The sequence below is a fragment of the Phodopus roborovskii genome, unplaced genomic scaffold (assembly GCF_943737965.1).
Source record: "Phodopus roborovskii unplaced genomic scaffold, PHOROB, whole genome shotgun sequence".
In the NCBI taxonomy this organism is placed as follows: domain Eukaryota; kingdom Metazoa; phylum Chordata; class Mammalia; order Rodentia; family Cricetidae; genus Phodopus; species Phodopus roborovskii.
In genome coordinates, this window is record NW_026126638.1 from 1,752,550 (window position 1) to 1,772,641 (window position 20,092).

The 20,092-nt window shown below is 44.8% G+C and overlaps 1 protein-coding gene across 1 annotated transcript in view; it reads left to right on the forward strand.

Moving 5' to 3' along the window:
* Ano2 (anoctamin 2) overlaps nucleotides 1–20,092 on the forward strand; it is a gene marked incomplete at its 5' end in the record, with an annotated part of 300,185 nt that overhangs the window by 100,850 nt on the left and 179,243 nt on the right. Inside the window, one exon of the mRNA XM_051173071.1 lies at nucleotides 791–855. Coding sequence (XP_051029028.1) covers nucleotides 791–855 — 65 coding nt within the window. The remainder of the gene's footprint in view (nucleotides 1–790; nucleotides 856–20,092) is intronic.

Sequence of the window (20,092 nt, forward strand, 5' to 3'; positions counted from 1 at the left end):
CTCAGATTTGGCTCCTCCTTCTAGCCTGAAACCTCTCTTTGTGAAGGTAATTAATTAGTGACCTCCAAGTAACAGACTTCAATGGCCAATTCTCCATTCTCATCTGACCCATTAGCAGCATTCCAGCGAGCATGCCAGTTTCTTCTAAAAGCTTTCTCTTAGTTACACACCGTGTTCCTCTTCTGCACCACTGCCTGACCCCTTAGACTGTTTCTTCACCATCCCCTGGTCCTTTAGCCCTGATAGTGTCCAGGGCTGTTTTTACTTTTTATCCTTTGGCGATATGATGACTTTGTGGCGTATCTCCTTCCTAATAACTAACAAATTTGCTTCCCCAGCCTGGACTGTCCGTTGTGCTCAGATTTCTGTACCTGATTGCTTATTCAGCATCCATAGGAATACCCAGAAAGCATCCTAAAGTAAACTCTTTCTGCCTCCATAACCCTGTTCTTTCTATAGTCATCCATTTCGTGGTCACTCAAGTACTCAGACCAAGTTCTCATCTCCTCACCCTCATCTGATTCAGTCACAAATCAATGAGCCAAAGCAAATGTCTCTCATCATCTGATAGGTACCCGAGTGTTTCTAGCTGTGCATAGGTAATCTCTATTTTTTGGGGAGGGAGAAGGCAGTTCCTGCAGCCTTCTGCCTTTGGATATACCTATGTGGACATTTCATGAGCCTTCTAGAAACTGTGCCTTGGGGACAACATTTTGACTTTACATTGAATGAAACAAGATGGACAGTTAGCCACTTACTGCTAATCTGGCTTCCTATTTTCTTTGCTTAGCTGCTGTATCAGGAATGGGCACGCTATGGAGTGTTTTATAAATTTCAACCCATTGACCTCATCAGGTGAGTGTGGGAGGGGACTTTTTGGGGTTGCTTAAGATGCAAGTCCTAACCAAAACACTGTTAACCCTCTTGGGTCCTGGCAGTCTGCTGTTTACATAGAAGGGCTGTTCTCTTCCTGGGTGGTGTGCCCTTGCTCTGTGTTTTATGGTTGGGGAAGTAATGCAGGGATGCGCTGGGGGATGGAAGGGGAAGAAGATGGTACAGGTGGATGTTCTAAGACTTGCATCATTAGGTGAGCATCACACTCAGTTTTTCTGCAAGCTCTTCGGGGGATAAAAGAGAATTGTCTTATTCCTTTTCAAGGAAAGGGCTGGGATGGAATAGAACCTTGCATGGTACCCAAGTAGTCACAATGCTGTGTGTGTGTGTTGTGGGGAGGATCTGATAGATCACAGATCACAAGGGATAAATCATTGGGCTTGGTAGAAACTGAGTACTATTCATGACTTTTTAAACCTATAAAATGACTGGGTCCTGGCATCCCTCTCTTTTTTGGCAACTTGGAAATTTCCCAAGCTTCTATAAAACATCAATGAAAGTTCCTTTAAAGAACTTTCTATAATGCAGTAGGTCTGGCTAGCTTAAAGTGGTTAGACTCTGAATTCTAGATTTCTGAATCTAGAAACTTGGTGTATACTATCAGCCTTCTCCCGGGACAGAATGTGGGGAGGCAGCACTGGAGGGTTAAATGCTCCTATGGTCTTTGAGACATTCTTTTCCTCCTTGGCATTCAAGATTCTGAGAGGCTGAACTGAGGGATCTATGCACTAACTTGCAAGAGGTAACCATTTGGAAAAGGTGGAAGGCTGCAGCTTACAGACCAACATAATGGCCTCCCTCCCACGTGTGCCCTTGTGGTGGTTTTAATGATCTAATTAGCAAGGTTGCAAACACAGAGAGCATTCCTGGTCCACTGCCCTGGTTTGGGGAAGGGGCAGTCGCCAGAAGGATTGAGTCCATGGCAGGAATTCCAGCCAGAGGGGAGAGAAGGCATCATGGGGCCAGAGTTTGGGCAGGTTCACCTCCTTGCACTGCCATGCATGTCCCTTTGCAAGGACCTGGGAGAAGCAGGTGTTCCTTCCAGATGCATCGTTAGCTGAAATGCTAGGGCCTGGGAGCAGGGGTGGGGGTGACTCTGAGGGAGGCTCATCATCCAGAAGCTCTGTTTCCCGGCCTTCGTTTCATAGCATGGGCCACCTAGACTGTTCCTGGGGCCACACCAAGTCTGCTTCTTCCATTCAGAGTGGGCTTTGATCTCTTTCTCTTGGCATCTCAAGTGGCCACCCACCTCCGTCGCCTGTTTTGTCTAACTACCCCGTTTGTTTTTAAAAGTATGAGGGAAAAACAAAAATTCTCCCTTCCAGAAAGTCCTGTCTCTCCCCCCAGAGACTTCAGGTGATTTGCCTGCCAGTTAAGTGGGAAATGACTCCAATGTGTACTGAGGTTTGGCTACCGAAGCAACCTCATCCGCTGGGGAAGAATTACCTCGGGGGCAGAGCCCTGTTCCTGGGTTGGCAGATTTGGAGAACTCAGCTCTGTCTAGACTGGGCCCTGGGAACCAGAGCAAAGCTGGAGGGTGTCCTCAGGACAGGCAGCCTTGGTGGGAAAGGGAGGGAAGGCTGAGCCTAGAGGTGCTGAGAAGTTCAGGCAAATGCTCTGTAGTGTGTGTGGGGAGTGGGCAGGCAGTTTCCTATCCTGTGGCCTGAGGACATCACATCTCAGGAAAATGCTGGAAAGTGAAGGGTTGGCACCAGGGAAAGTATCCAGGAGAGGGAAGGGGCAGGCTCCCCAGGAGCCACAGGCAGATACTCAGAGAGCTCGTAAAGGGAAGACTAAGATGGGACACATGGGAAACAGCCCTTTCCCTCTGTGAGTTCCACAATGAACCCTCTACTCCACACTCCTCTCAAATGAGTCTTAATTTATCTGATTTGAAGGCCTCTGCCTCATCTTTAGGACCACAAAGCTCCAGAACTTCCATTATCCCTGCTAATTTGTTGTTTTCCTCCTTTTTTCCCCCAAAAAAAGTAGCCCTGGCTATCCTGGGACTCTTTTTGTAGACAAGACTGGTTGGGAACTCAGAGATCCACCTGCCTCTGCCTTCTGAGTGCTGGGATTACAGGTGTGCACCATCACCACCTGGCTTCCCATTTGCTAATCGTAAAGATACTTCTTTAGCATGATTTCTCTCTCTGCTTCTTGTCTTCTCTTCTGCTACCACCTGCCAAGACCCACTTGGCACATGGAGGCTAAGCTGTGGCTCCCCACTCTGAGCCACTGGGGTAGTTTTGTGTGGTTGCTATTTACTAATGGGTGGTGAAGTGTCTTCATGCCTCATGAAGAGGCTTGCACTCATGTAGCCTGGCTTGGAAGATGGATGAAAATTTATACACTGGCTTGGCACATTCTAGAACACTGGTGTGTGCTGCCTGCTGAAAGACTTGGAACTATTTCTCTTTTGACAACAAAGGCCTTGAAGTCTAATCTTGATGCCTGGGGTTGTCCCTTAAAGGAAGCTGAATATTATAGAGGGGAGGCAACATGCCCTTCCTTATGCAAATACCCTCTGTCTCTATGAACTGCACTCACTGGTGCCCAGCGGGCTGTACTATGAGACCGTGGATGGTCTCTTCAGCCCAGTAGGGCTCTCCCTGCTGGATCCTGCATTTGTCCTGGAACACTTGTGGCCTGAAGACCTTGCATGAGTATGCACACTTGCAAGAATTTTCTGGAATGTTTCCTAGGTAGGGATCTGGCAGGGACTCAGGTGCATGCGTGGAACCCAACTCAGAAGATCTCGCTGGGAGTTTCTGACGAGCAGAAACAGTTCATGACCAAGAATAAGATGGGTGAAGCCTGAGGCAGACACATGACCCTGTGCCCCCTTAGGGGATGAGAGGATCTTCATGGGGGGCGTAGGCTTCTGCCTTCATTGCTCTGTGTCAAGCTTCGATGACTTAGCAGGAAGCTGCCTTTATGTACTAGGGTGACTGGGAGACCCAAGGTCTTTTATGTTTGTACAGGTCTGAACCTATAACCATTCAGAGCCAAAACTTATGTTTTCACAAGAACTGATGTGTGCTCATGGGCTGATTTTCTTCATCTTGAGATCTTCCTATGTCTCAGGCATATGTCTTTAAATATCTTCTGAATTAGATTTTGCTCTTGACTGTACTTTGCTGAAACTGATATCTCATCAGCATATATGGACAAGTATACATATAGTGTGTGTGTGTGTGTGTGTGTGTGTGAGAGAGAGAGAGAGAGAGAGAGAGAGAGAGAGAGAGAGTTATTGCCTAGCTTTGTTAGCATGAGGAAGAGAAGGTTCTAGAAGTGCTAGGCTTAGAGAATTTAACATGTTGACTTTGGGGGCAGTGCCCATGGCTGAGGAAAAGAGAACGTCCACTATGTCCAACAGCTGTGTCCCCTACTGAAGTCTGCTGAGGAGACATCCTTCCCTCTTTCCTATCTCCAGTGACAATGTCCTCATGGATGAGGCTTCCTGCAGCTAAAATCAGGGTCAGGATTGAAACACTGAGACATGGAATAGTTTCCATAATGATCTCAACATAATGTCTATGCGGGAACAATATCCAGAGACTTTGGATGGCCATATTCCCCATCTTGCTACAGAGTCCACAATTTGCAAACCCTAGCTCTAACCAGCTTCACTGTGACCTGGCAGAACCCACCTCCTACTTACAGGCTTCGTCATGGTCCTTGTCTTGTATCCTAAGGGACATCTCACAGCAGACTGTGCAATCTGATCTTTCTTCATATCTGGGCCTCAGTTTACCTCTCTGAGACAGAACCCATTCAGGCTCCTCCCAGAAGGGCTGTCAGGATGGGTCAACAGATAAAGGGGACGGCTATGGAAGCCTGGCAACCCAAGTTCAGTCCCTGAACTCACATAGGGGTGGAAAGAGAGAACCAACCATACAACTGTCTTTTCCCCTTCCCCTCCCTCCCTCCCTCCCTCCCTCCTTCCCTCACTCCCTTCTCCCCTCCTTTTCTTCCTCCCTCCCTTCCTTTTTTTCTTAAGAACAGTCTCATATATCCCAGGCCAAAGCTCACTGTGACCTATAACTTCTGTTTTCCCTGCCTCTACCTCCCAAATTCCGGGATTGTGGGTGTAGACCAAAGTGCCCATCTTAAAATCTTGTAATTATATGAGATGGTGCAATGGCGATGGAAAATTGTTTGGAATTAATTAATACAATCATTAAAAATTATAGATCTTCTGACTTCCACATGCATACTGTGGCATCTCCCAATCTCTGCTATGCACGCGCGTGCACACACGCACACACACATACACACTCACACTAATAATAATAATAATAATAGCAATAAACTCCCCTTCAAGAGGGAGGCAGGCCTGGCCACATCCGTTTTCAGGAAGTTTCCTGGCAGGGCAGGCCACATTTGGGAAGGCCACAGCTGGTTTGGAGGAGAAACTACAGAGGAAAATGTTGATCAACTCACAATTAATTATTTCCTGAGCCCCACTGTCTCCTCCTTGAATCTTACCTGGGTTTTTAAAAGGTCAATCATCTTAATGCAGTACACATTTACTGATGCTTAGAATGAACAAGTATCTTTGCTCAGCCTTACGGGAAGGTATAATGATTAAAGTAAAGCCCATGGCTTTCAAGACTTGGCCATTCTATAGGGAGATGGATGTGCAAGACAGGATGAAGTGGGGCATATTAAGACCATAATAGCAAACATACCTAATATATGGGGCAGCATGGGGAGTGTAAGTGCTCCTAGCAGAGTAGGGGCAGACTTCCGGGAAGAGGAGGGCACTGGATCAGAATTGTTGGTTTCTGAAGGGCTGGTGTTAAAGGGTGTATCTTTACCGCAAGCCTGCAATCCTATATATGGATACATTGTTTAGCTTGCAATTATGGCTGAAAAATCACACTGACAGAAAGCTAGGTCTGTTATCGCTTTTGTTTGGGGATGGGCAGCTCACACGATTGACTTACAGACCTCATCTCTTAGGATTCTGTGTCAACCTGTCCCTTGTCCCTTTCTCAGCCCTGTGAGTTAGCAGGGTTGGGAGGAAGGGAAGTCTGGCTCCAGAAGAGGAGGCTAAGGAGAGTTGGTGGTGATAAGCACTATGAACCTTGCATGGGTCTAAGCATCAGGAGGTCGTATTTTACTGGAAAACACCTTGTACCTAGGAGGATATTGTGCTTGCTGATTCTGGAGAAAATGATACAGACATTCATCACTGAGGGTGTGAGAGAGGATGAGGCAGAGGAAAGTGGGCAGCTGCTGGATGCAGTAACACAGCCAAGAAGGACAAGAAGGGTCCCAGCCGTACATTCTGGTCTGTCTGGTAGATCGGGATGCTGGTTAATTTCAATCATGAAAAAGGCTCCACTGCAACCTGCTTTCTCCCCCTTCCTCCATGATGTGCTAGCTGGTTCTGATTTGGACCCTTACTGAGGGAAGGCTGCTGCTGGTCTTCTGGCTGACCCATGGGCACAGTTGTTAGGGTCTGATGTTCTCAGGTTCTGTGTAGAGCTACAGCCCAAGACTTCTAAGTCCCTTGCTTCACAGTAACTGTCCATGGATGGCATCTCTTGTTTTGAACCAAACTTTGACCCTTCCAGTAGCATCAGTCATGTGGTACAGATGTTGGGTTCTAAGGAACCAACAGGCTACTTACATCTCCCATTATGACCCAGAATTCCATGGGAAGAGGTGGAGAAGGAGCTTTCTGGATCACCAGCTCCTTGCCCTTGGAACTCACGTCTTACTTCTTGGGGGAACTAGCTGATGTCTGGAACAAATATGGCAGACTATCTTTGTGCCTCCTCGGCATTAGAATCCCTGGACAAATCATGACATCATGGTGGTGATATGAAGCTTACAGGTTAGCCTCTTTAGTGTTTGACCTTAGAAGGAAGGGATGAGGAGTTCTCTTTGCAGCAGCATTAAGCAAAAGCATGATGAAGGCGGTGGAAGTGGTGTCTCTTTTTTCTTCTCTTTCTAATAGGGAGCACCTAGCCTAGGGCAGCTTGCTTCTCTGCTGAAGGTTTCTAGGCACTAGCAAGTCTGTGGAAAGAAAACCAGAACTCTGCAATATCCCCTCTAACAAGAATAGCCTCTTGTTAGCCAGCTTCCCATCACTGAGATGAAATACCTCTGACAGTCAACTTGAAAGTAGGAAAAGTTTACTTGCCTCACAGTTTCCCAGCTTCCTCTCCATGGTTGCGCGGGACCCTTGGATTTAATGTGGCCTTACATACACATATGGAGGGAACATGGGGCAGAGGAGGCCTGTTCACCTATGGTGGCTGAGAAACGCCAGAAGGGGCTGAAGCTGCTATATTCTCATCAAACTTCACTTCCCCTGTGACCCAACTTCTTCCCAGTAGGAAGGAATACACCTCCTCACCGGTCCCACCAATTCCCAGTGCCAACACAGGCCTTTGCAGTATAGTTCCCTGCCATAGTATCCCATTCTTATCTCCCCAAAGGGCTCATGCCCATTCCATAATGCGAAATCCTTTATCCCAAGCCACGGTGCTATCGGGAGGAGGTGGAACACTTAGGAGCTGGCTTAGTGTCTAGCTTGCAGCAGTCATGTCATTACCCCAAAAGAGAATGGGTTGCCCCACAAAAGACATGGCCATGAAGGGGATATTGGGATCCTGGTCCCTTCATGTTTCTTTGATTCCTGCCTGCTATGAGGTGAATAGTTTTCTTTGACATTCACTCCTTTAATGATGAATAGTACTATCACAGAAGCTAGACAGAACCAATCAACTAACTGACCACAGGCTGAAACCTTGGAAACCATGAGCCAAAACAAACCTTCCTTCATTTTAAGTTGACTCTCTCACACATTTGCCACAGTGATACAAAGATAATGCACTCTTACTATGTAGATCAAACTTTTATGTGTTTGAAAATAGTCACTGTCCCTTTATCAGTTTCAGGAAACTGATCAGTTTCTTCCATGAAAACAATAACAAACATTCTGAGCCCTTTCCACATTTCCATCTATGACAGTGATTCTTCTAAAAGCCCCAGCATGATGCTTACTCTCAGGAGGGACCCAGGAACCTGAGATAGGGCTGCACCCACTGTTCCCCTGGTGTGGCAAAGCCAACACACACATATGTAGTCAGCCATTGTGGGTGGCTATGGAGACTAAGTATGGCCCTACTCCCAAGGAATCCAAGTTCAAAATGAAATCCCCAGGCTTATTGATAGCTTCTGGATTCTTCTGGAAAATATAAGGGACAGAGGGCTGGAGAAATCTTCAAAAAAAAAAAAATAGCTAGGAGGCTATATGAAGACAAAATATGGAAACTATCGTGACAGAACTGACTCCCAGAATAGTCAGTCTTCTGTGGTGATGAGCTCAGGGCTGTGAGCAAAGACTGCTGGGGGTGACTGGGCTGGGATTCTGTGTTTTGAAGCACCAGCGATTCTGAACAGTCCCAGAAAACAATTTAGAAGCCAAGTCATGGCCACTTGACTGGTTGACTTATTGTGTCATACGTCCAACTCAGGCCAGTACACTCAAGGAAAACTACCAGGCTACAAGTGTTAAACAGAAGACAAGGTACCAAGACCAGAGACTTGGAGAAGCATCTACAGGATGCAGACTTAACAGCTTCCTACTCAAAGAGGAATAAGGGGAAGGAGCGAGGCTGCTCTTTGTAAAACTAGGAGATGGATAGAGTGACCTGTATGTCTCATCAGTCCCTCAAGGTCCCACCCCTGGATTTCCTTCAGTCTGGAAGCAATGGGTAAAGAATGAAAAGCACCATTTTGACTCAAGCTTTCCTCCAAGTGGTGCAACATTTGGGTGGTGTAATATTTGGGCAACCCATCCTTGCTCCAGATGCACTTTCCTCAGCTAGAATGGAATCACACAGCATCTGTCCTGCCTTCCACGGTATGACCATGAGGGATTTAGAGTGTACAAATACAGTGCCGATAGCTACAGATCTGTTTACCTAAAGCTATCACTTATCCTTTCCCCCGAGGAGAGATTACAATACTCCCTGAAGTGGAGAACGTTACACGAATCTTTATCTGCACTTAACCTCTGTGACCTCTGTGCCCCACAGCAGCCTTGCCCGGTGGGCATTACTGCCTCTATTTTGTGATAAGTGTAATGAGCTTGGTGACGTAAAGGCTTCCTGAGAATACACAGAAAGCTCATGAAGCATCAGATCCAAATCTGTAACTTGTTCTTTCCATTGTACCGTGTGGTGGGAAGTGGTGCACAGCTTCAGCCAGCAGATGTTAGGCTAGCTGGGTCATCCTGTCAACCCCTTCAATTGTCAGTCTCCTCAGAAAAACCATGGCGTGATCTAATTACAAACAGTGTGTTGACTTCAGTCCAGCTCTACTTTAAGAGGCGTTGTCTTCATACACATTGCCCTTTGAGCTCAGGGAGGACAGTTTACCACCTCAGAGGTCATGTTTCTGGTTGCTCATTGGTTCTACCATCTTTTATTCTGGCTGCCTCCATATGGTCAGGCTGCCATCTGCCAATTTGCTCTTTGGCCAAGAGAATGGTTTCCCTTCTAGAATCTCATCTACTGCATTGTCTTAGTTGCAGCTTCAGTAGTCAGAGCTTAAGTTAGTTAGTACTGTGTATAATCTTAAGATGCTTCCCTGGTCCCATATAGAGCCTAGCTCCTGCAAGGTGAGGGGATCGGGGAGGGACCGTACTTGGTGGAAATGACTTTGCTTTTCAATCAAGTAACTTGATGTTTCTGTGGCTCCAGTGACCTCAGATGTGAAATAATAGGGTACCTTGACTATGAAGAACTGTGTCTTATCTTTCTTGCTTGCTTTGGGGGGGGCACTCACAAGAAGCACAATCTATCAAAGATACTTCTTAAAACAGCCCAGAGCCTGTTGACAAGGCAAGAGTCAGTGTCTGCTTCCAGGGTCTGCTGGATGTAGAACTTCAGACTGAGTGTTGAAGCCCCCAAGAGGAGGGGAGATGGGGATCTTGAAATATGATAACAAGACGCAAGGTCTTAAGAGAGAGCTTCTGATACAGGGCACAGAACTATGAATCCCACCAAACATGTATCAGGTACACAACATGGTTGGGGCAAAGTGGTGGGAGGTTTTAATTGGAGAAGTCATATAGGTGAGTTTTGGGGATTATGTATAAGTTTGAAGAAGAGGAAAAAACCTTCAGTGGGAAGGAAGATTTGTAATTTGGGGGCCAAGATAGGCTTGGATATTGAAAACAAAAGACCCACACAGTGGGCTCAGGCAGAAAGGCCCAGTTGAAATATTGGGAACTGAGAGAAATGGCTGGAGGAGAAGTTGAAGACAGCATGGGGAAAGAGGGTTAGATCTAGGAGGGACTCTGACAATGGATAGCAGGGAGATGCTTTCGAGGCATCACTGGAATCTGGAGAGGTGGCAGAACAGAGGATTGCTGGCAGGTTTCAGAGCTCACTGTCCTCCCATCTTCCAGTTAAGGATGAGAATGTCTGTAAAGGTTCCTTTCTTTACTTCTCTCTCCTGGGGAATCTTGGGCCAGTCTTCCTAGGCATATAGGGATTTCTCTCCCTCAGAGTTGCATCACTATCCTCGAAGACCCCTGGGCCATGTGAAGGCAACTGTAATTCTGTTTGTGAGAGTCAGGGAGGGAATCTCAGGTAAATTTGAGGGACTCATTTTGCCCTGGGAGAAATGAGGGTAATGAGGGTACCAGCATCAAGATGTGTTACCATGGACACGGCCCAACTGTTTGATCCCAGGAGCCATTGTTTTGCTGCATGTCTCTGGAACCCCTGAGCTCCCCACTTCTGCTAATGATATTCCCTGGAGTGAGGTTCTCCACCCACACCACATGGGTATGTAACCAACATCAACAGAAACCATCTTAACACATTGAATAACACAGGCAGAACACACGTTACAACAACAACCACAAGATAGCTAAATTTAATTAGCCCGGCACACCAGGGCTTTCGGCACAGACACTTGCCTCCATTTTAGAAATGGAAAACCACAGCATTTTGTGAGTCTGGAAATCACAGACTCCAAAAGGCAAATAGTATATAAGGAAAAAAAAAATCTTCATGTTTCTTGCCTAGAAGATTGTTGTCCCCTAGTAACTTCCTGAGTTATCTAAAGGTATTCAAAAATGTTGACAGTTGGGTGGCTGCCAGGGATTGCTGTCTGCCACTGGCACATCATTGGTGCAGATCAGAAAGAGCTGTGGGACTCAGCCTTAGTCACATCCTAGAGAAGGACCTGGAGAAACCCTTGGGTTCAGAACTGTTGCCTTCACCGTTTCTTTCACTGGATCTACATTCAGCTGGATGTAGTCATTGAGTGGAAGGGGGAGAGAGTCCTGGGGTTTTGCACTGTTCACTTAGCATTTGGAGAATGGTAGGCAAAAAAAAAAAAAAAAAAAAAAAAAAAAAAGCACAATTTCTAGCCTTTAGCTCTTCTAACAAAATGGTGGCAATCACTTGGGTTGATAGTCTGTGCAGCCTTCAGCTCTGGACCAGGAAGGTAAGTAGCCCACAGAAAGACACACATCAACCATAGACAATGGCTGTTTCATTCCCTTGCTGGAGATATTAAACTTCCTGAACATTCCGCCTGCTACTCTGTGCAGTGTTCTCGTGCTGTGGATCTGACCTTTTCACATTTGCTCCACAGCTCTTGTTTCCCACTTTTGTCCAGGCCTGGGAGACTGTGTCCCATTTGGATAAAGTGGCCTGCCTCTGAGGGTTTGGCTTCTTCAGTGATTAAGTCAAGACCTCTGGTGATCCAGCAGCCAGATGGAAACAGCAGGAGCACCCCAATGGGAGCAAGGTGAAAGGCCAGACCCCCACACTCAGACTGCTCACCATCCAGCCAGCGGGGATGAAGACCCAGTGTTGTGGGAAAGAGATCCGAGAGAACTTACAGTTCTGCTCAGTTCAATCCAGTGTCTTTACTGAGTGCTGTCTGTGTCAGGCAGTGTTTTACAGGCTGAGGGTTCAGTAACAGACAAGACAAGTATGTATCTGCCTTGAGTGATTGTCTTCTATTCTGGGGTACATGTGTGTGAAAGTAAATTCTCTGCATAAAAACACTGAGAGATCTAGGCGGCAGTTGTCACCTTAAAAGCTGCCTAATGAAACACCCCAGAGTCAGCAAGATCACACTCATCTCTGTTCAGATTGAGGGTCAGTAGCCTCTGCTCCAGGCTTCAGATTGTGTAGCTCTTGACATATCCTCATGTTCTGCTGAAACCAGCTACTACTTGGGCATGTCCTCCTTGCGAAGAACCACAGAGGTACAGGGGAAAGCCAGGCAGAAATGCAGTGGCTCCAGAGACATGTGCTTATCACCATATCACTAATTTCCCATTGGCTAAGGTAGATCACATGACTTAGCATGATTCTCAGAGGAGCTAATGCTAACTGAACACCAATCCAGTTCACCACACTGAGAAAATGGGTGCAAACCTGGACTGTCCAGGAAAGGCTATCCTGGTTGAGCTCCTGGGGCCTCTGGCCTCACTGAGAACAGACAGCTCACTGTTCATGGTGAGTGTGGTGCGAGCCACTTCGCCGGAGGAGAGGAACTTTCAATGGCCACACAGATACAAAATGGTCCAATCTAGTGGGAAATGGCTTTCCTGATGAAGTGCTATTTAAACTAGATGTGATGGAGACATAGATTAGCTGGCTAAAGATGAGGGAAATGGGGATAAGAACATTAGATGAGACTTACCATGCAGCAGGCACTGTCCTAACTAAACCTTTGCCATCCACTGAGATGGATGCCCTTAGCCTTCCTTTGTAGAAGAGGCCATCGGAACACAAAAGGTTAGCTAGCTCTATACCCATACAACCTGTAAGTAGTAGAGATAGGATTTGAACTCCTAAGTCTGATGTCACCACCTTGTACAAGGTGGAGGAAGCCTGGGTCATTGAGGATCTTGTAGGCGTCCTGAGGATTTGGGGCTTGAAGGAAACAGGTTCATCTTTGATGGGTTTGGATCATGCATTGGTGATACAGACGCCGACAACTTGGTTCTTACTTTGAGCCATCGGGATTCTTTTGGAGGGAGACACTAGAAAGGAGTGGGGTGATGGTTTTTGTGTCTAACAGGATAGAGTGGTGGGGTAGAAGGTCTGAGGAGGGGAAATTCTCCTAAATATCCTCTCTTCTTTACAGAGGATGTGTGAACAGTCTGGTGCCATAGCTCAGGTCAGCTACTCTTTTCTACATTCCTAATAGCCCATTGTCACCCTGGGTTGTGATCCAATGCTGTTCATCATGGGTGGTTGTATAAGTGGCAGTGTCTGTCAACTATCACTAACATATCTTGTACCCTGAATCCCTTGGGGTCAGTTTCACTACACTCTTGTTTGTACACTCAAACTGAATCTTCATGGCAAGCCATTGACCTTGGGACCTTGTCCTATTTTGAAGATGAAGATAACAGTAGCTCATAGTAGGCAAGAGACTTACCCTAAATCACAGGCATCACAACACCAGACTGCTCTGTCTATGGCTTTGTTCTGTCTTCAGGAAGGACTTATGTGCTGATGAGATGCATAAATAACACTACAAAGAGGCTCTCTGTAGCTGATGGGAGGGCAGATGTGAGCACATGTGGTGACATTGACTTATGACAATGCGGGGACAATAGAGCAACACAATTCTGATTGCTTAAGGTGATGCTACGTAGATATAGGAACTTAAAATGCTGGATCTGGGAGCATTACTGTAAGCCATTCAGATATCCCTCAGCCGTCTTGTCAAAGAATTAACAATCCGTCAGCTAAAGTGTGAACGTGTATGATGGTGTATGCCTGTAATCCTGTTGTGTTTTGGAGCTAGAGGCCCAAGGAGATGAGGCTATCTTGGGCTACATAGTGAGACTCTGTTTCCCCCCAACCAGGTCTCCTGAGTCAGCAAGGAGATGGGGGATATCATGTTATGTCTGAGGCTACCTCCAAATAAGGAATTTTTCACCAACGCCACTAGAATCTATTTAGATTTAGCATAGAGTGGTGTCAATGGGGAGCGATTCTTCAGACAAGCTAAATTAGATTTTATCTTCACCACATAAAACACAAAGGCGGAAGAGGCAATGTATAGGGAACCTTCCAGAGCTAATTTCTGATGATCCTACAGAGGTAAAGTCTCATCCTAGAGTAAAATAGGCGACAGAGCCCCTGGTCTCACATGGAGCCAAGTTAAATCGAGGGATTAGGACACAGGAGACTGGACCTCAGTTCTGTAATTTTTCCATTCAGCTTACCCTTATCTACAAGACCTCCCGCCCACAGGTCCCTGCATCTCTGTTCCTCAAGCTACTACCATTCCTATTTCTGTTTTCTTTAGTCTCTTTAGTTTTGATCACATCTGGTGTGATCAAATTGGTGAGTGTGTTTTTCTGTGGTGACACATGGTGTATATCAGAAGCACTTAAGAAGCTCTGGACAAATGGAAAAGTCTGCATGGCATCTCAGGGCTGCTGGCCTTGAGGGTTGATGGCAGCTGTATAGCAGAGACCTGGTATGAAGACCAGCTGACTCTCTGGGAAGGCCCAGAGGCCCAGCCAGGGAACCTCTGCTCCAGAGATCTTTGAGCAACCAAGTAGGAGTGGTGTGTGTGTGTGTGTGTGTGTGTGTGTGTGTGTGTATGTGTGTGTGTGTGTGCACATTAGTGTAAGAAGACTGACTGGGAGGGTTCCTCTACTTTGTTCCCTTTGAGATATGACTCTTTACAGTAATCGGGGGGGGGTCTTATTATCTCTATATCAAGTGACAATAACCAGTGGTATACAACTGTAGGTAGACTGAGGAATTCGATTTGAGGTAAGCTCCCTGTGAAATGTGAAAGTGCTCCTCAGTGTAGTTTAGAAGTTCCAGTGAGCATCAAGGATGGAAGGCGTGCAAGGTAAGGAATAGATCCAATCTGATGTCCTCTGACTGGAGCTCGAGCTCTCTCTATTGTTTCTCTTTGTTCCCTTCACTCGGTATTGACTGTGGATCACCTAGCATTTCAGTCACAAGCAGGATGGAGTCTGGTATACCCATGTAGGCAGAGATGCTACGGGATAGAAGGATGGTAATGACAGAATGAACTATGACAGTGACTCTTAAGTCACACTTTCCCTACTGTTTAGTTTCTTTCAGCTTTTAGTGAGTCATGGATGGTTGAGACCCAGCTGGCCATTCAGGTGGAATGTAACTCCTGATAGAAGTCTAAAAATCTCCTCCACCAGCCAGAGCAGACTTAGCCTTCCCACATCCTCCAGGGCCTGAAGAATGTATCTCCTTCCACGCCTCTTCTGAGCCTCCTTGAACTTTCTCATTGTCCCTCTCTTCCAATAAGTCTTTTCTCACACTGTGCCTTTACCAAGCCATCCCGGACACTTTTCCTATCCACTCGGAGTGGTAGTTCCCTGCCTTAGGGACAGACTAGTTGCCACCATCTGGACCTGCTAGAGGTAGTCTTGGAGGTATTTACCGAACCAAAGTGAGAATGGGGAGGAAATGGCAAGCAGAGTTCAGCCTAGAAGTTTATTTATGCTCTTCCAACTCCAGCAGAGAACAGCCTCTTCTACTGATGGCTCAAATTAAATTGCAGATGCCCTTGAACTTGGGGTTAGGAACATAAACAAGTGGTGAATTGTAGACTTCAAGCAATGAGCAATCTCAGCAGGGGAGATGCCTGGTGAAGGGCTGGGCAGGGATGGATTTTTCCAGTTGATGTCTTTCCAGGAGGCTTCCCTGACTTCTTGGATTCCAGGGACCAAGGACAGCACATCTGGGGGTGTGGCTCCTCCTTGGTTGGGAGTTGGTGCTGGAAGAAAGCAGATGATATTCTAGTCTTTCTTCTGTTTGATTTTAGCTTCTTTGGGAGGGGTTTTAGAACAAGGGTGGAGAGTCTAGCCCATGGTCTGGGGAGTCCCACAACAAGAGTTTCTGACATTTAGATTCCTGCTTTGAGGCAGTGGCCAAGAGGCTGAGTCCATTGAGGATAGTGTGCTGAGGGCTCCAGCTTGCCTGGCTGGACCAGTTTGGTGATGAAGTGGGTAGCTGCCTATGGTATGACTTGCTCATTGATTCACTTGGCATTTGATTTAGTCAATGATTCAAAAAGCATCTATTAATTTCCAGGAGGTAGGCCAGATGGTGGTAGAGAAAAAAACAAAACAAAAGCAACAACAACAAAACCCTGACCCTCTAGGAGCTTACAGTTACATTGAAGGGAAAGATAAATCATCTGTAAACAATTGAAGAATGATGAGGATTAACATGCATTGTGAATCCCAGAAGGGGCCAGACAAGAGCATTTGAATCCACCAGTAGGACCTCCTGGAATACATGATAGCTGAGATGAGTTTTGAGTAAGGAATTGGTTTAAGTTGGGTACAAGAGAAGGGCCTGCATGGTCCAGATAGGAAGAATAGCATGCATGAAGGCAGGAGGGGAGATAATACAATCACTCAAGGGATTGTAAGTAGCTAAGAGTGGCTAGAATGAAGAACCTGCGTGAGTGGAGTGGACATGACATAGGAATCAGATCATATAATTAGGTTTGACTACTTAGCTACGGTGAGGCAGACAAGTTTGAGTAAGAAGCCAGTAAGATATAATTTAAGAGTGTTAGTTGAAAGAAAGGAAGTTTCCTCTAGCTATTTTTTTTTTTTTTGAAAGTTTGTCATTGCCAGTGCGCAGAGATACCTTGTTGAGGAAGGCATAGGCTAGATCCCCATAGGTTTCATAGATTGGGCCCTGATGGGAGGTAGAACAGAGCGGGGAAGGATGGTGTCTATTTGAGGGAAAGTCTAAAGAAAATTGAGGCGCAGGAAAGCAAACTCTATTGCTCAAGGCCACCTAGCTAACTAATGCCAGAGATGGGTCTTCTGAGTAAAAGCCAGACAGAATGGAGGCCTCATAGCTTTGTGCAAGGGTAGAAATGTTTTTCCATTTCCAACGCCATGAGCTAGGAATGGAAGTAAGAAAACGGATGTTTACAAAGGCCACAGGAAGTCTGCAAGTTCGTTGTCCCCCTGGCATTTTGTAAGAATGCGTTCTAAGTGCTAAGCTTGTTCTTTTGTACTTCATTTATTCTTTGGGGGAGGAGATTGCAAAGAACAAGGGCAGCATTGGGGGGGGTCTACATAATACCTCTGGGTACCTGAGAATGGGAATTCACATTTACTAGATTTTCAACTGATACAAGTGTAAATAAAGCAGACACCTTAAAAGTATGATACAATCAGTGTTCGAAACATTCCTGATAGGTCAGCACCACGAGTCAAAGCCAACAAGGTGAAGTTCAGTAGTGGAAGACATAAACATCTGTGTGAGAGAGATGAAGGTAGGCCAGCAGAGAATACAGCATAGCTAAACATGAAATCTCTGCCGCTAAGGTGTGTACTTGTTTTACATGGGTGTAGAAATTCATGGGCTACCCATTGTAGGTAACTATGGTGTATCCTGAGCTATCAGTTCTCCATAGAAGATGGTGCCCAATTCTATCCATCCCTTCAAAATATCAGACTGACTAAGTGATCTCAGGGAAGGGTATATCTGGTAGATACATTTTAAGTGTTCAAAACATGTTTAAACCCATCATTCAATATGAACGTTTTTGGTTGGAGCAGGCTCTCCAATTTCCTAAAGCTCCTAAAAACCTCCTCTAGCCTTACATCTGATCTTATAGCTTACATATCTGTATCACCTTAAAGGTACTATCTTTGGGTTAAAGCAGTGGATTCAGACTCTAGCAGGAGACCAGAATCACCCAAGAAAACTTTAAAGTACAGATTTTCTACTTCTACAAGAGATCAAGATAGAAATATTAATAGAAAACTAGCTTACTACCATAAGCACATAGAGATCAGAGGGGTGTGTGTGAGTACATGCATATTAAAAGTTATGATCTATATATGACAGAAAGCATTCAATATTTGTCTTTCTGAGTCTGGTTCACTTCTCTTGGTGTACTAACATTCATATCCATCCATCCAAACAAGAAATAGTTTAGCTGGCTGTAAACAAATACAAAATACAAGAAAATAGACTTAATTTCAACCATAGTAATGCTTATACTAAGGATAAATGGCTTAAGCATAAACACTTAAGAAGTATAAGTTATCAAATTTAGTAGAAATGTCCCCTAGTTGTATGTTACCTGTTAAAGAAATAACTTAAATATAAAGGTGCAAATATGTTAAAAGTGAAAGAATAAACACACATATACTATGTAAAAACAAAATCAAAGCAAAGTTGTATTGTAACATCTCACTAGATCAGTTTTACTGTAAGAATAGGATCGATCAGTGATAACAGTAATATTTATAGTGACAAAAAGTCATTTTAATATGAAGATGTAGCAGTCCTAAATGTTTGTGTATCTTTGTATGTGTGCATATGTAGGTGGGTAGATGTTTTATGAGTGTGAATTCACATGTGTATGCTAGACATTGACTTCTGCTCTTTTTCTATCAGTTGCCACCATACTGTTTTGAGACAGGGTCTCAATGAATCTGGTGCTCATTGTTTTGGCTAGACTGGCAGGATACCCAGCCCCAAGGATCTACCTGCCTCCACCCTCTTGATGCTAGTGTTGTAGACATGGGCCACAACACCTGACTTTTATGTGGTTGCTAGTGATCCAAACTGAGGTCATCTTGCTTGCACAACAAGTAAGTTACATACTTAGCCATCTCCACAACCCTGATTGATATGTGTATATTTAATAACAGGTCTTCAAAGCAGATGGGTCAAAACTTGACTAAAGATGACAAAGAAATAGACAATTCACTTATATTTTCTGATTTTAGCTTTCTTGGCAACTGATGTAACACAAAACTACTAGGGATATGGTAGATTTGAACAAAAATATTAATGACTGTATTACCATGAATACAACACCATTTTCAAACTCTAGTAAATGCATCATTCTGTGTATACATGGAACTTTTTCCAAGGTAATCTTATTATAGCCTGTAAAGCAAGTCCAATGGTCTTTAAAGAATCAGCACCATACTTCTTATATCTTTAGACACAGTAGAATTAGAACACACTCACAAAAGACATTCTCTCAGGTCATCCTAACAGTTGCTCCTACATTTATGCAGAATCATACCTGATTCACTTGTTCAAATCTGATTTAAGAACAGATTCTATCATGTACAACTCGATCAATTGTATCATGGCATCTTCAAACAAACTTGTTGATCTCACCGCCCTGGCTCCTTTTCTACCCTTGGTTACTCCCTTTTCACTTTCATGTTATTTGTTTTATCATTTGCCTTCTCTCTTCCTCAACACTTTCTTTTCTCTTCCCACGGCCACTTCTCTAGTTTCGTAATCTATTATCTTCTATTTGACCTAACTATCCCCCTCCTGATTATACACACAAAGGCTTCTATGTTCTGCCACAGAGATACTTCACACCCATGCTTATTGCTCTATTGACAGTAACAAGAAACAGAACCAGCCTATATATCCATCAACAGATGTGTGGGTAATGATATGTGCTAGCTATACATAACTGAAATTTATTTAGTGGTAAAGAAAAATGAAATCATGAAACTTGCAGGAAAATTGATGGGTATGAAAGTTAGTACATTACAAGAGGTGAACCAAACTCAGAAAGACAAATGTTGCATACTTTCTCATATACACATCATAACTTTTAATATGCGTGTATGTATGTACATGTATGTATGTATGAGTATGATTGAGAATGAGTGTAGGGATACGCTATAAAACTAGAAAGGAGCCCATAGTTCTTTGTTGGCAGACAGTGAATGCTGATGGCCCCTGAAATAAGTGACAGTTACTAACTAAACACTTGCCAGCAAGTGTGAGAAAAGAAATAGTATAGCCTGCTCAAGACCTCCCAGTGTGGTTCTTTATATTCTCTACCATCTCCATGCTTAAAAGTTTTACTCCAGGTAAACATCTGGATTCTAAGCATAGCACTTGGTCACACAAGCAGCTGTCAGGAAAGCAGAATTCAGAGAGTCAGAGAGTCAGATAGGCACAGAGTCATCTGGTGCTTAAGCCTCAAGCATTGTCCCCTAGGACAAAGGGTGAGACCTGTATAGACATTTGTAAGCAAGGGAGGGAGGGAGTGTGTTCAGAGAGTTCATTTGAATATTCTAATTTGTAACATTCCTCATGTTGGTCAATGGGCCACTGTTTTGTGAGTAAAAAGCCATTTCTGACATTCTGCATATTACTTAATTACATTT